The sequence below is a fragment of the Sinohyriopsis cumingii genome, chromosome 12 (genome assembly GCF_028554795.1).
Source record: "Sinohyriopsis cumingii isolate HCF-2022 chromosome 12, ASM2855479v2, whole genome shotgun sequence".
Lineage (NCBI taxonomy): Eukaryota > Metazoa > Mollusca > Bivalvia > Unionida > Unionidae > Sinohyriopsis > Sinohyriopsis cumingii.
In genome coordinates this window covers 128,583,578-128,599,168 of record NC_142972.1, presented here as the reverse complement: position 1 = coordinate 128,599,168, position 15,591 = coordinate 128,583,578, and the positions used below count along the sequence as shown (strand labels likewise).

Genomic DNA, 15,591 nt, shown 5'->3' with positions numbered 1-15,591 from the left:
TCTGCTGGAGTGGCTTAAGTGCTCAAGGCAAATTAGACAGTCATGTGATGTTTAGTGCTCAAGGCAAATTAGTCATGTGATGTTTAGTGCTCAAGGCAAATTAGACAGTCATGTGATGTTTAGTGCTCAAGGCAAATTAGACAGTCATGTGATGTTTAGTGCTTAAGGCAAATTAGACAGTCATGTGATGTTTAGTGCTCAAGGCAAATTATTCAGTCATGTGTCCTATAGCTAAATGCTGTAGTTGATATGGACCAATGACAATAATGGCTAATTAGAGACATGGGTAATTTGAGGTGTTCAACAGCCCGTTAGAAGTACAATATCTTACCATGCCCAGTGACAATAATGGCTTATTAGAGACATGGGTAATTTGAGGTGTTCAACAGCCCGTTAGAAGTACAATATCTTACCATGCCCAATGACAATAATGGCTAATTAGAGACATGGGTAATTTGAGGTGTTAAACAGCCTGTTAGAAGTACAATATCTTACCATGCCCAATGACAATAATGGCTAATTAGAGACATGGGTAATTTGAGGTGTTCAGCAGCCCGTTAGAAGTACAATATTTTACCATGCCCAATGACAATAATGGCTAATTAGAGTTAAACCATGACTGTAAAAACACGTTCTGGTAATGTCCAAATCAAGTACAGTAGTTTTTGCTGTAAAGGTTTTAGCCGATGTCAAAAATTATTTGTAATTTTTTATTTAAAGTTATAATTTGTATAATTTTGATGTTGGTGGCATCCATAGCTGTTTTATATCTGGAATTGCATTATAGCTGGGGGAGGCTGTTGTATTTTTCATTATTGATAAATCATTTTCAAGTGAATTTTCTTCTTGGATGATCTCTATCTATATTGGCAAATAACTGAAGCATTTTTATAAAAGTATTTATCAGAGTACCCAGGGAACAACGCTGAAAAGGAATGGATGGTAAGGGTGACTTAGTAAGTCAAATGAATTTGAGGTAAAGTGCATTCTAATTAATGTGTTACAGACAGTACAAAAGAGATATATGCATACAATTTATGTTATTTTAAACTTAAGGTGGCTGCCACAGATAATGACACGGCTCGTCAAAGCAAGTTCAGGTTCAGTCTCTCAGGAGATGGCACATCTCTCATGGATCCAACCTTCCGGATTGAGCAAGAGACTGGTCGGATCTTCCTCATGAAGCCACTGGACAGAGATTTGCCTCTTGGACGAGCTGAGTACCAGTTTAATGTAATGGTTGAGGATGAACCAAACACACCAACAGCACTTACTGGCTATGCATATGTCAAAGTCAGACCCAAAGACATCAATGACAATGCACCAAAGTTTTCAGAGGCAGACCTGAAAGGCTCAGTGGCAGAACACACTGGTTCAGGTAAATATTGTGAAGTTTTGAGCCTTGATTCTGAAGACATGGCTGTTTGTTTAGCCCTTGTATTTTTTTTTCATACTGATGATTTGTTATATCAGCAGTTAATAATTGCTTAATTTGGGCTTTTAGCTAATTCAACATAGGATTCATTTATCATCTTTCTTCAATACATGTCTAGCATTTAATGCTTGTTCCACATGTTTAGTTGCCAGTAGCTCCCTGATATAAGATAACAGTTTTTATAATGATTCGGGTCAGAAATCTGTCAGAATTAGGTTGGGTATATGCATTCTAATGCTTTTTCTTAGATGTTCATTGTTAGGAATTTTCTAAGATTAAAAAACATGAAATAAATTAGGGCTATTCCAGTTAAACATATACGCCCGCCCCCCCATGGGACGGCACTTGAAAAAAAAACTCTGTAGGTGGTTGTGTTTCAAACTGTTTTGATTCCGACAGTGGAAGGTTGGTTAGGAAAATTGCTTCAGTTGGAGGTTGTGTTAACAAAATGAGAAATCGCTAGTGGGGTTATCAGAAAGAAAAAAATATATATTGAAAATTGCATCTAACCACCTCGCGGTCTAACTCACGTGAATAAAATATTGGGTTAGAATTGATGCCACTACACACAAGTGCACCAAATTTGTATGAATTTGCAAAGCAGCGATATGTGTTCTGCAAATTACATCAATGTTGCAGATGTAAAATATGTGCTTTGTGCAGTATGTAATTTTTATTCAACTTGAAAAGTGCATGTCGCAACATAATTCGCACTGCCACTAGCTGTCTCGCAGCACTTGATGCGCAAACATTAAAATAGCTGGATACTTCTGTTGGACACGAATGGCTGTTAAACTAAATTTTATTGGTTCATTGGGCCCTGAGACAAGCATTTATGGTAGTTTAACCTTACTTTCAGCATGGAAGTTTTACAAAAGTGTGTTTCAAATAAGGGCCACACAGGAAAACAAAATGTCTGAGTCACAACAGGGTTTGTCTTCAGACGACGTGTTCAGTCAGCAAATACTGGCTGGTGATAGCTATGATGACATTGGATTTTATGTATCTCAGTCTATTGGACATTGGGAAAATGACACTGGAATAATTTTGAACCCAAAATCGATGTTGAATGTGAGTCTGATGTACTTGTTGGATGGACAGGATGCCTGTTAGGCTTAACCTGCTATGCACCCTTATTTCGAAACTTAGAGTCCTAAATGCAGGCAATTTAGAAGTTCAATGCAATTTTAGTTTCTTTCTCCAGTCATTCAGCACAGAGATTTTGTGATAATTTAAGTTGAGTGTTCAGATAAACTGAATAAATAAGCATTTAACAAATTAAAAAAGAGCATATTCAAGATACCCATGTCTGAAGAAGCAGACAATGGGAATGTTGGACTTAAAACCCTAATACAGCATTATGGAAGAGAAAAATCTGGCATAAGAGGCAGCAAAATACTGATTCAAGGAAGTGAAACTTTGGCAGAGTTCATGTTTGTGAAAACTATTCCTTTTTTAACAGAGATATTCCAGAGAATACCTGTGAGATGTTGAAAATTGCACAACCATAAAGAACAGCAACTTGTTTAAGCTAGTTATGCATTTCAGACAGCAGACAATGAAAGGCGGTTCTCAACACAGAACAATATTCATACACAGAGGAGGAGGATCATATTAAATTCAGAAACAATCAACAAATTAATGCTCATAGGATTCATTAGTTGGATAAAATTTGTCCTGTTTGTGTCCCCATACAGCATAATTAAGTGTGTGTAGATCTCTAGTTGGATAAAATTTGTCCTGTTTGTGTCCCCATACAGCATAATTAAGTGTGTGTAGATCTCTAGTTGGATAAAATTTGTCCTGTTTGTGTCCCCATACAGCATAAAAGCTGTCATTTGGTATTTGTATTACCAACTGGATTACTATTATCTCGTACACAACATTTAGAAGCAGTGTCATTAACTAACAATGAAATTGATGAAAAAAGACAATGTCGTTCTGATATATGGATTCATTACTACACTACTAATCTGTTTGTCCTGGTTCTTTTTTCCATCTCCTTTAGTTTTACTGGTACCAATACTTTTAATAAAATTGTAACTTCTGTTTTCTTGAAATCTCAGTATTTGGGATCATGTATTATTGTCAACAGGTAAATGTGCTTAGTTGTGTTGTAAAATCTAAAACTATTAATTAACAAGGGACTAAGTGGGTCAACTTCATGTGAGCAGTAATTATTGCCATATTACAGAGCGTTGTTAGAAACAACAGAGTAGTTGTACAAGATGTATTTCACAAAGTTGTAGAACCAGCACTCGTGGGGGTCCCGAGTGGTCTAAAGCACTCTCCGTTACGGATCACTGCCATCTCACCTCTCTCTGCGTGGGTTCGAGTCTAGGATTCGGCCAATTTGGGTATGTGAGAAAGCTTGCCAGTAGCTTCTCATGGGTCAGTGGTTCTTCCCGGGTTTTTCCCAGGTTCTTCCTCCACCATTAATACTGGCTGCCATATATAACCTATCTTGTGCTGAAAAATGGCGTTAAACCCCACAACAACAACAACAACAACAACCAGCACTTGTATTGTCACCACATATTCCATTTAAATAATATCATTATTTCTGCATATACCTATCAGTATTTTCCCAGTGGTATTAATTTCTTGATCTGATGTTGTTCGTTTCTTGTGCAATTTTTACATATCCAGACTCACAGTATCACAAAAAAAACAATGTAATCTGCACAGAATTGAGTTGTTTGAGAAGAAATTATTTTTTTAACCCAAAAAATCACTGAAGCTAGGAGTTGTGACATTAAAGTCTCACATTAAATAACATTTGAAGTATGCATGATAGTAATTTAGTATGCAACTGTACTAATTTCACCTTTGGAATATTCAAATTTTAAATGTGATGGAGGAACATGGCTCCAAAATAAACACATCAGTTTTAGGACCTGTTCATTGACTATGAATCAAGTATATAACCCGAGTCCTACTGAATTGTTAGAAATTTTTTAATTCTTTTGACAACATCGTAATTAGCTGTCAAATATGGAGTAAGCCTGTGTTTTTTTTGCCATCCCAACCAAGACCCCACCACAACCACGTGACCATGCCCAATGACATCACAGTAATAATCGCTATACAACTAAAGATGACATCTTTTTGAGTATTTTGATATCAGTAGAGCCTTAACAGAGTGGAACAGTAAGAAAGAGTGACAGATATTTAAGAGTTATGGAGATATGGAACAATGGCTTTTGCTCCTGCCACCACCTCCTCATCAGAGAACACATGCACACAAAACTTAGATTAAATCCTGAACTCCTGGCAGCAGACCGGCATGGGAGATAACCTGTCCATTTTATTTTATTTTATTGGTCTCTGTTTATCCCATGGTATTTCTGTTACTTGAACATTATCTTACAGTGTGTCCAGTCAGAATGATCGAAAAACACATACAACTATTGAGTTATTGAAGGACTCACATTACTACAGATATGAAAGAACGAGAACCATACTATAAATCAGTGAAGATAAAATAGAGTATACATGGGTTTGACTGTCCCAGTTTGGTTGATAATGAAAGTAAGATTTTATTAAAATTAATCTTTTGAGAGCTTGTCCAGCTTGTAACTGAAAAAAGTTATGGACATTGTTTTATTAGCATAATTTCCATCCCTTTACAAGTATGGGTTTGGAAGACTCGTTACTGAAATTATGCACCTGACATTTTGGTGTAGTAATGAAAGCATACATTTCAAACTTGTTTAAATCCAGAAAATGGTGTAGCTATTATGGTTTTCTTTTCACAAAAGCTGTCTTCATAGATGTGTCTGTACTGATGAAAATTTGATCATGAGCACTCGGAAATTTTAAGTTACAGAATTGTAATATCATGGTGTTTGCACAGGTTTACAATGGGAACTGAATTAGTACAGCAAGTCCTGAACTCTTGAGTTTTGTACAGAAACTTGGAATCCAAGCAGAATACATCCAAAAATATAGAGGTTTTCTATCTTGGATTTAGTCTCTCCATTGCATTTCACACTGATATACACATTCACAAACAGTTAGCATTGTAGCAGGAAAAGTGACAGATTTAGATACCTACCATAAACAAGACAAATAGTATGTGGGGGAGGGACAAGATCATAAGAACAGGCTGGAACAGAGAGGTTTAACGCCAACAGTAATGAGTAGAAGTGTGCAACATTATTTTCTCAGGTTCAGTAAGAAATTACATCAAAGGGAAGACAATGATGGATGTACAGTTAGCTAAACCAATGTGAATTTTGTTACTTAAAAGATGTATCAAATCGATTTTAACCTTCTGGTTATATCTGCTCTGGTCTGTTCCTGTCCATTCTGGTGATTATGTCCACTGAATCAGTATGGTTGGAATTTTTTTTTGCAAATTTAAAGATTGAAAAATCATTTGGCAGATTATGATTATACACTATAATTCTGCCTCAGAGATGTGAATAATTTCATTTCTTGGTTTGATTCTGGTTGTTGCTCAATTCAAATGCATCATTAAAAAACAATAATGCATTCTCATACTTTGTTTACTAAAAATATTTATTACACATGCACATCTCCAGATATCGGTGAATATAGCTTGAATACGTAATAACAGTTCTGGTTGGAACAATGAGAAACTTGAAGTGAGATAAATGTAAACTTTTCAGCAGCATGTGATGCGGGGTTGCTCAAGACTTCATCTCATAGGCTCACCATGAAAAATCCATTTGTACCAACTGATGATGACTTTTAGGTAACGCTCAGAAAGGCGTAATTGACGATAATCAAAGGTATACAAAAATTACTTAGTCAAAATTGGTAAACTCATACAGCTGTGGCATTTATGATGGTCTAGTACCTTTGCTGCTGTTGCAACTGTTGATTAGTTGGTTGATTTAGTTTGGTTTGTTTTGATTTTGGAGGGGTTTTGATGCCATGTTTCAACATGGCAGCCAATATATTAGGTGGAGGAAGAAACCAAAAAAACACAACCCAAATTTGTTGATCTGTGACAAAAACTCACTCTGTGAGATGTGCAAGTGATCTGTAAAGCAGTCAGCTTAGTACACTTGGGCACATGGAGCCTCTGTTGTTTTGATGTTTATCTCTAACAACCGAAGTCATTTAGACACGAGACCTCAGGTTTCGATAGATCATTATGGCCATTGCACCATTTTCAGATCAAGGGAATCTATGTATGGCAGCCAGTTTTACTGATGAAGAAAATCAAAGTACTTTTGAGACACCAAACACCACTTACGTGGAACCACTGACCTTCCACAAGTAACTGGCAACATTCTCAAGTACACATTGGAGGCAAGTAATCACATGACAGCATCTTGTACCACTCTACCATGGAAGCTCCTCAGATCTGTATCACAAGACAAGCATCTTGTACCACTCTGCCATGGAAACTCCTCAGATCTGTATCACATGACAGCATCTTGTACCACTCTGCCATGGAAGCTCCTCAGATCTGTATCACATGACAGCATCTTGTACCACTCTGCCATGGAAGCTCCTCAGATCTGTATCACAAGACAAGCATCTTGTATCACTCTGCCATGGAAGCTCCTCAGATCTGTATCACATGACAGCATCTTGTATCACTCTGCCATGGAAGCTCCTCAGATCTGTATCACATGACAGCATCTTGTATCACTCTGCCATGGAAGCTCCTCAGATCTGTATCACAAGACAAGCATCTTGTATCACTCTGCCATGGAAGCTCCTCAGATCTGTATCACATGACAGCATCTTATACCACTCTGCCATGGAAGCTCCTCAGATCTGTATCACATGACAGCATCTTATACCACTCTGCCATGAAAACCCCTCCAACCATAGGTATAAGTCTTATGTGAAAGACTAGAAGTGGGAGATAGAACCAATGACAACTGGATTGAAAGGGCAGCATGTTACTGCTAGGCTATCAGTGACAACAATACAGTTAACTGCATTGACGTTGATTTTACAAATACTCTGGGAAAAAATGATTCCTTGACTTTAATCCATTTTTTAAAATCTAATTTATGATATAAAAATGTTTATCTTCCTTTATTTCTTTTTTTTTAAAAAGGCAACAAGGCGTAAAAATAAAGGTGTCGGTAACTGAAATATATGTTCTTACAAGAAATGAAATAATGTAAAAGTATGCAGAAAATATGCAACATGACTTCCTTCTTTAATGTTTTTTCTGACAAATCATGTATTATAAGTTTAACAAAACATTTATTGGGGAAAAAAGTAACAAGGAATCATAGCATCTGAGCATACATTTAAAGCAATACAAGATTTAACTATCATTCAGATCAAAAGCAGCATGCCTGAGAACAAGTAAAAATAGCTAAACATAGTCATCACTTTAGTAAACAGTTTAGTAAGGATACAAATTCATGATTTCTGTATTAGAATAGCATATTCATGGACATTAAATTAGTAGGTATTAAGGGTCTGATCAAATTAGTATGTATTAAGGGACTCATCAATGACATCTACAATAAATTAGTAGGTATTAAGGGTCTGATCAATGACATCTACAATAAATTAGTAGGTATTAAGGGTCTGATAAATGACATCTACAATAAATTAGTAGGTATTAAGGGTCTGATCAATGACATCTACAAAGAATAAGCCATCAAGAAAATTTGTGATTTCACATTTTTAGAAACATACATGGCTGACAGTCAAACAAACAAAAAAACAAAAGGTTGAATATAATAAATGAATACAAATAAAAATATGCAGTAGATTATATGATCTGTAAGAATTCAGTAGATTACCTCAAGTCTGCTGTCATTTAATTCGCTTCTGTCTCCAACCCAATATTAAAATCGCTTTTGCTGCCCACTAGCCCATAGCCAGAAATTGTTTAAAAAATATGCTTCTGTAGGGGCCAGTGTTTTTCTATTAAAATATATCTGACGGTGGATCATAATTATTTTAAATTGCTTCTGTTGTGAGTTGGTTGAGTTTGAAAGTGCCTTCCCCCCGGGGGGTATATGTTTTACTGGAACAGCCCTTATGCAGATAATTTTGATAATAAATTTGTTTTCTGCATGTTTTCAACATGTTCTTGATTCATCACTTATTTATTTATAACAGACCAGTCAGTTATGACAATTGTAGCCAGAGATCCAGATGCAGGGGAGAATGGCACAGTTTTCTATGAAATTGATCGATATGGTAACCCGCCTGCAGACCCTGAGACAGGAGATTGGCTTTTTAAGATCAACAGAGATACAGGGTTGATCAGTACAAATCTCAACAATAAGCTTGATCGTGAGAAAACAACTCACTACTATCTTCAAATTGTGGCCAAGGATCGAGGCATTGAACAGAAAAGTGCAACAGCCACAGTGACAATCAACATTGAGGATATTAATGATCAAATTCCCGAGTTTGTTCAAAAAATATACAAAGTCAGTATGTCAGAGAACCAGTCACGAGGATCCATAATAACTGTGTCAGCCACAGATAAAGATATTAATGACAACGCAAGGCTGACATACACTCTAAAGGCCAGTGACAACACCTTCTTCTCCATAGAGACAGTCCCACCAAATGCAGGAGTTTTGGAGGTTTTCAAGGTTAGTCTTTTTTTTTCCTGTGACTCTTAATGGTAAACTTGTAAACCTTGCATATGTTTGTGCCTGAACAGTTTGCTTTTAATGCCAGTGAATTTGATCAGTGAACCTTTGCTACCTTTGAATCATTATTGGAACTGAGCATGATAAATATTTACATATCATATTAACTTGCAAATTTATAAAATATTCTACACATATTTCTGATGAGCACATCATATGCTTTTTTGTCCGTTGTCAATTGGACAGTTAGCACAAGTTTCTTATTACCACTCCTAAACTTGGATGATTGCCATGAAACTTTACCCACACATTCATCTCCTGGTACTAAATGAAAATGGTGCTGTCTGAACATTATGGCCACCACAGTGGCCGTCTTGAAAATCTTGTTATTGCTGAATGGACAGTTGTATTAACATGTTGCTTAAAGACTTCTAACGATGTCTTGTTAGTTCCTAATGAAAATGGTGCTGTTTAGACATCCATTATGGCTACCACAACAGCCATCTTGAACATCTATTTATAAAATTTTGGTTCTGCCAGTATTATCTATTCATTATTAGAATTAGAACATGCATACAATTTTAGTGAAAATTTGTTCAGATGCTAAATTTTAAGAAATGTTATGCTTGTCAGAATTGTGTGATTTACATTATATTATCTCAAGACATATTTGTGATTTTCACAGATCAAGCTGGATGTATGCTTAAGTATATGTGATTTTCACAGATCAAACTGGATGTGTGCTTGAGTGTGTGTGATTTCCACAGATCAGACTGGATGTTTGCTTAAGTATATGTGATTTTCACAGATCAAGCTGGATGTATGCTTGAGTATGTGTGATTTCCACAGATCAGACTGGATGTATGCTTAAGTATATGTGATTTTCACAGATCAAACTGGATGTATGCTTGAGTATTTGTGATTTTCACAGATCAAACTGGATGTATGCTTGAGTATTTGTGATTTTCACAGATCAAACTGGATGTATGCTTAAGTATTTGTGATTTTCACAGATCAAACTGGATGTATGTTTAGAGTATTTGTGATTTTCACAGATCAAACTGGATGTATGCTTGAGTATTTTTGATTTTCACAGATCAAACTGGATGTATGCTTGAGTATTTGTGATTTTCACAGATCAAACTGGATGTATGTTTAGAGTATTTGTGATTTTCACAGATCAAACTGGATGTATGCTTGAGTATTTGTGATTTTCACAGATCAAACTGGATGTATGTTTGAGTATTTGTGATTTTCACAGATCAAACTGGATGTATGCTTGAGTATTTGTGATTTTCACAGATCAAACTGGATGTATGTTTAGAGTATTTGTGATTTTCACAGATCAAACTGGATGTATGCTTGAGTATTTGTGATTTTCACAGATCAAACTGGATGTATGTTTGAGTATTTGTGATTTTCACAGATCAAACTGGATGTATGCTTGAGTATTTGTGATTTTCACAGATCAGACTGTGATCTGATTAATGACATCTACAATAAATTAGTAGGTATTAAGGTTATAATGCTTGAGTATTTGTGATAATACTTTTTTGTCAACTATGTAACCAATATGAATCTGACCTTGAAAATGTTTGCTGTGTTCCAGATGAGAGGTGCTGTTTAAAAGTACTGTTGTTGTACAAATGCTTTCAATTTTCTCCAATTCTTGATGACTTTAGGCAGTAGACTACGAGGTTCCACAGCAGAGGTTCTTCAATCTGACAGTGTATGTCCAGGATCCAGACCCTACTCATCGTGATGAGGCATACATAGAAATAATGGTGGAAGACTACAATGACAATGCTCCTGAGTTTAACCCTAAAGTGGAAACCATAGAGCGAGATGAAAATATTCCACCAGACACACTATTATGGACTTGCAATGCAAGTGATCCAGACAGTGGAATTAACCGTGATTTTGAGTAAGTGACGCGGAATTTGAATTTCAGTCCTGTTTTAACTCCATAAGTATTTATCATTCTATTATGAAACTATGACATTCTTTCAGATACTCAATTGATAGAAAGACAGACGGAGGTCGTAGGTTCAAGGTCAATGATCTTTGTGAAGTCAGGATCCAGGTCGGTCTTGATGGAGAAACTCTCGACCGGGAAGCCCTGGCTGGACAGAAAGATGAAATGTATGAAGTTCGCATTCTTGCAGTAGACAAAGGTAAGCAGTTGGAAACATGCCTATTCTGTTTTTCGCTGAACTGGTCTGTGATGAAAAGAGCTTATGAGAGGTCTTATTGGCCATCTTCTGTCTATCCATTAGCAGAAATTTGTCATTGTTGCTTTTGCTAAACCTCTTTGGAAGATTGTCATGAATCTTGACACACATTCAAGACAAGGTCTAGTTGGTCCTAAATGAAATGGTGCTGCTCTAAAATCCAATATGGCAACAACGTTGCTGATATTGTAAACATTGTTATTGCTATGACTTCTGAAAAAATGGTCCTTTGAACATGGTCTCATTGGTCCTAAAGATGGAAATGTCTATTTGGTCCTAAAGATGGAAATGGTGTTAAGATGACCCCAAAATGGCCATTATGGCGGTCATCTTGAAAATTGTATCACGAATCCTGTTTGATGGATGGTTATATCGAAATGGGGTTTTAGTTCTATTTGATTCTAAATCTGAATGGTGCTGATCTGACTTCAGTGTGACCACCACTGCAGCCTTAAAAGACCTGCAATAAATGCTTGGTAACAAATCATGAGAATTCTGTAAATTATGCATTAAGTAGGGGATAGCATGAAACAGAGACATTATGAGCTGGGCATATGAATGCTTACTGACACAGTATATGATTGAGACTGGTGACCTTTGGCATTCATTTACATTTTGACCTATACTCAGCATATAATTCGTGTAATGAACATAAAATACAACATGAATAGAACACTGTTTTGTCACAGAGTAAATGTTTATTGAAAGGAGCTTATTTTTTAAAAAAGGGGGGGGGACTTGTTGGTTATTACAGTGACTATCAGAAAGATATGCCCCAATGTACACTATAACTATCAGGAAGATATGTCCCATTGTACACTGTGACATATAGTTATCAGAAAGATATGCCTCATTGTACAATGTGACATGTGATCAGAAAGATATGCCTCATTGTACACTGTGATATGGCTATCAGAAAGATATGCCCTAATGTACACTTTGACATATAGCTGTCAGAAAGTTATGCCACATTGTACACGGTGACATGTGACTATCAGAAAGATATGCCTCATTGTACACTGTGACATACAGCTGTCAGAAAGATATGCCCCAATGTACACTGTGACATGTGACTATCAGAAAGATATGCTCCACTGTACACTGACATATAGCTATCAGAAATATATACCCCATTGTACACTGACATGTGACTATCAGAAAGATATGCCTTGTTGTACACTGTGATATGGCCATCAGAAAGATATGCCTCACTGTACACTGTGACATATAGCTATCAGAAAGATATGCCCCATTGTACACTGATATGGCCATCAGAAAGATATGCCCCATTGTACACTGTGACATGTGACTATCAGAAAGATATGCCACATAGTACACTGTGACATGTGACTGTCAGAAAGATATGCTTCTTTGTACACTGTGATGTAGAGCTATCAGAAAGATATGTCCCATTGTACACTGTGATATGGCTATCAGAAAGATGTGCCCCATTGTACACTGACATGTGACTATCAGAAAGATATGCCCCTTTGTATGCTTTGATATGGCTATCAAAAATATATGTCCCATTGTACACTGTGACATAGCTATCAGGCAGATATGCCCCATTGTACACTGTGACATGGCAGAAAGATATCTCAATATCTGCTCCAGAAACTTCAAAAAGTTCAAAGCACAGCTGCTCAGATCATACTTAGAGTACCACGATCAGAGCACACCTCTCCGCTGCTCTGTACCCTACACTGGCTATCCATTCGATCCAGAATCAAACACAAAATTTGTTCTCTGTGCTATGTTTCACTGTCGGACTCTAGTCCAACATACCTATCCGACCTCACCCATGTGTACGCACTAGCAATTTACTTACACTCTAATGATAATCGTATACTCATTATTCCCACTATGAAAACAGTCATATGGACAGCGTTCTTTTGCATACCAGGGCCCAGCAATGTGGAATGAATTGCCCACTGAACTTTGACACAAAGACACAGTGATCCCATTCAGGAGTGCTCTTGAAACTCACTTATTTCGACTGCAAGAACAAACTTAAAGACTTAATAATGTTTCCTACCTTAAATATTCTCAGCATGTTTTTTTTTGTTTTTTTTTTTCTTCTAAATTCATGGTGTTTGTATTTGTAATCATATCAGTATATGTTTGTTATCTTATAGGTGTTGTCTAATGTTGTAAAGTGCTTAGAGCTTCTAAAGATTAGGCGCTATACAAAGTCCTCATTATTATTATTATTATTATTATTATTATTATTATATGCCCCATTGTACACTGTGACATGGTTTTCAGAAAGATATGCCCCATTATACACTGTGACATGACCATCAGAAAGATATGCCCCATTGTACACTCTGACATGCCTGTCAGAAATTTTTATAAAAAAAAAATCAGTCCATGTATCAAGTTGGATTCTTTCCAGCCAGTCAGTAGATATATTTTATGTAATTACAAACTTGTTGGAAACTGTGGAGAACAGTAGAATGTAGATTACACCTGTTTCTCCATAACTAAATAATAAAGTCATAAGTATCTCATTATGAAGCATACAAATCTAAATTCTCTCCCTTTCATATGAAGGTTATCCATCACGAACTGGAACAGCTACTCTAAGGATTCATGTCCGGGATGTCAACGACAATGTGCCAGAGATTGTTCTTCTACATCCATCCATTGTGATGGAAGGTGAACCACCTCCGCAGCTAGCCACAATCTTCAAGGCCATTGATCGTGATACTGCAAAATACGGAGGGCCCTTTTTCTTCCAGCTTCCTCCCTGTGCTCAAAACCCTACATGCAAGCCTCCAAATGACCCTGCTTTTAGTATGGAGTTTAATCCTGGTAAGATGTGAAATTAAAGGTGTACAATTTGCTTGCAGATGTACCATATTTACTTGTTTATGTGATGAGCCCAGCTGCGAATTGCATAGACCCAGATCTGCTGTCACATAATGCATTGGCAGGTACGGGTCTGTGCATTTTGTTAAGATTAGGCAATAGAACAAACAACATAGATCCTGATCCACAGGTGCAGTATGCTGCAGCAGATCAGGATCTTTTGTTGTTTGTAGTTTGACTGGACTTATAAGTGAGTAAATATGGTAGTACAGTTAGAAAATAGTCAAACCAGTTTTGAATATTTTTAGCAGGGAAGTGTATATGGCAGTTCGCTTCTTGATTAACAACCCTTAGATTATCACTGTTTGGCTGTCATTATTAAGGTATCAAGGAAAATCTGTTGAAGAAAATATAATGTACAACCGCAATAACATTTCCTATTAGAATCAAATCAAAAATAATTTTATTGTTCATGAACAGTTGTTACTAATTTCATGTAAATATGCCGTCAGGATTTAGAATTTATTAAGATATATCAATTTCTGTTTTAAGTTTTCAGATATTATTTTGTCTTAATTTTCTTTAAAATTGCACATGACTAAATTCCTCTTGTTTGGTAACAGAGGGAGACAATAAAAACGGCACAGGCACAGTTACTGCATTAAAAACATTCTACCGTGTGGAGCAGAAGTATTACTACCTTCCAATCATCATGTCGGACATGAGAGGGAAGAACAGTCCACTGGCACTGACTGGTACCAACACACTGACCATTGAGATTGGGGACAAGAATGACCATCAGCACAAGGAGGGCCACAAAGACATCTTCATTTATAAATATGACTTCAAAAGTAAGAATACTGTCAGTCTTATAATTTGCATACTGTAAATTTACTGTGCTTGGTACAGTGTGAAATGCTACAGTTTGCAAATTTGAAGACCCAGTTGATAATGTGGAAACAGAAAGTCATCTTGGGTCCCCAGTACAATGCATTTAAAGGCCAGTTACGAAGATTTCTCATTAAACTTATTTTTTGATTTTTTTTAATAAATTATTTGTTATTATAATTTTTTTGTTCACTTTGAATAATTGTGTTTCAAAGTTTGACTTGAAAACTGTTTTTCATGTGCATGTGAAAGTGAAGCAATACTAGAACAAAGTACTTGCTGATGTAGGGGTTATACTATTGGGAATTTATGATACGTGTGAAAAGAACGGAGATCCTTTGGAAGTTTTAGAAATTTAGATGACTAATTTTACATGTATGTTTGTCTAAAGATATTGACCAATAAGGAAAACAACTAATTACAATTAGTTTGAAAGAATTACAAATTCCAATGCAAATGTGTTGTATGGACTATTTTCTAAACTTTGTATTATATGTCATATTAGGAAATTCTGATCCTTATTTTTATTTTTAAAAATATTAACAATAACTCTATGCAAAGAATCTGCAGTTCCTTAAAATGGTATCTGGTGGTGCTTGGCAGTGGGTAGGGGGAGAATTCAGCACCGCTATGAATGTAGTGCCTTTTCTCTAAGTTAATCAATTTTGCC

At 36.3% G+C, this 15,591-nt stretch overlaps 1 protein-coding gene across 1 annotated transcript in view; it reads left to right on the top strand.

The window, feature by feature from the left end:
- The window catches only part of LOC149787442 (neural-cadherin-like), a 171,334-nt gene that overhangs the window by 99,874 nt on the left and 55,869 nt on the right, over positions 1-15,591 (top strand). Inside the window, exons 16-21 of the mRNA XM_089978058.1 lie at positions 1,057-1,378; positions 8,507-8,991; positions 10,674-10,915; positions 11,002-11,165; positions 13,776-14,036; positions 14,657-14,884. Coding sequence (XP_089834184.1) covers positions 1,057-1,378; positions 8,507-8,991; positions 10,674-10,915; positions 11,002-11,165; positions 13,776-14,036; positions 14,657-14,884 — 1,702 coding nt within the window. The remainder of the gene's footprint in view (positions 1-1,056; positions 1,379-8,506; positions 8,992-10,673; positions 10,916-11,001; positions 11,166-13,775; positions 14,037-14,656; positions 14,885-15,591) is intronic.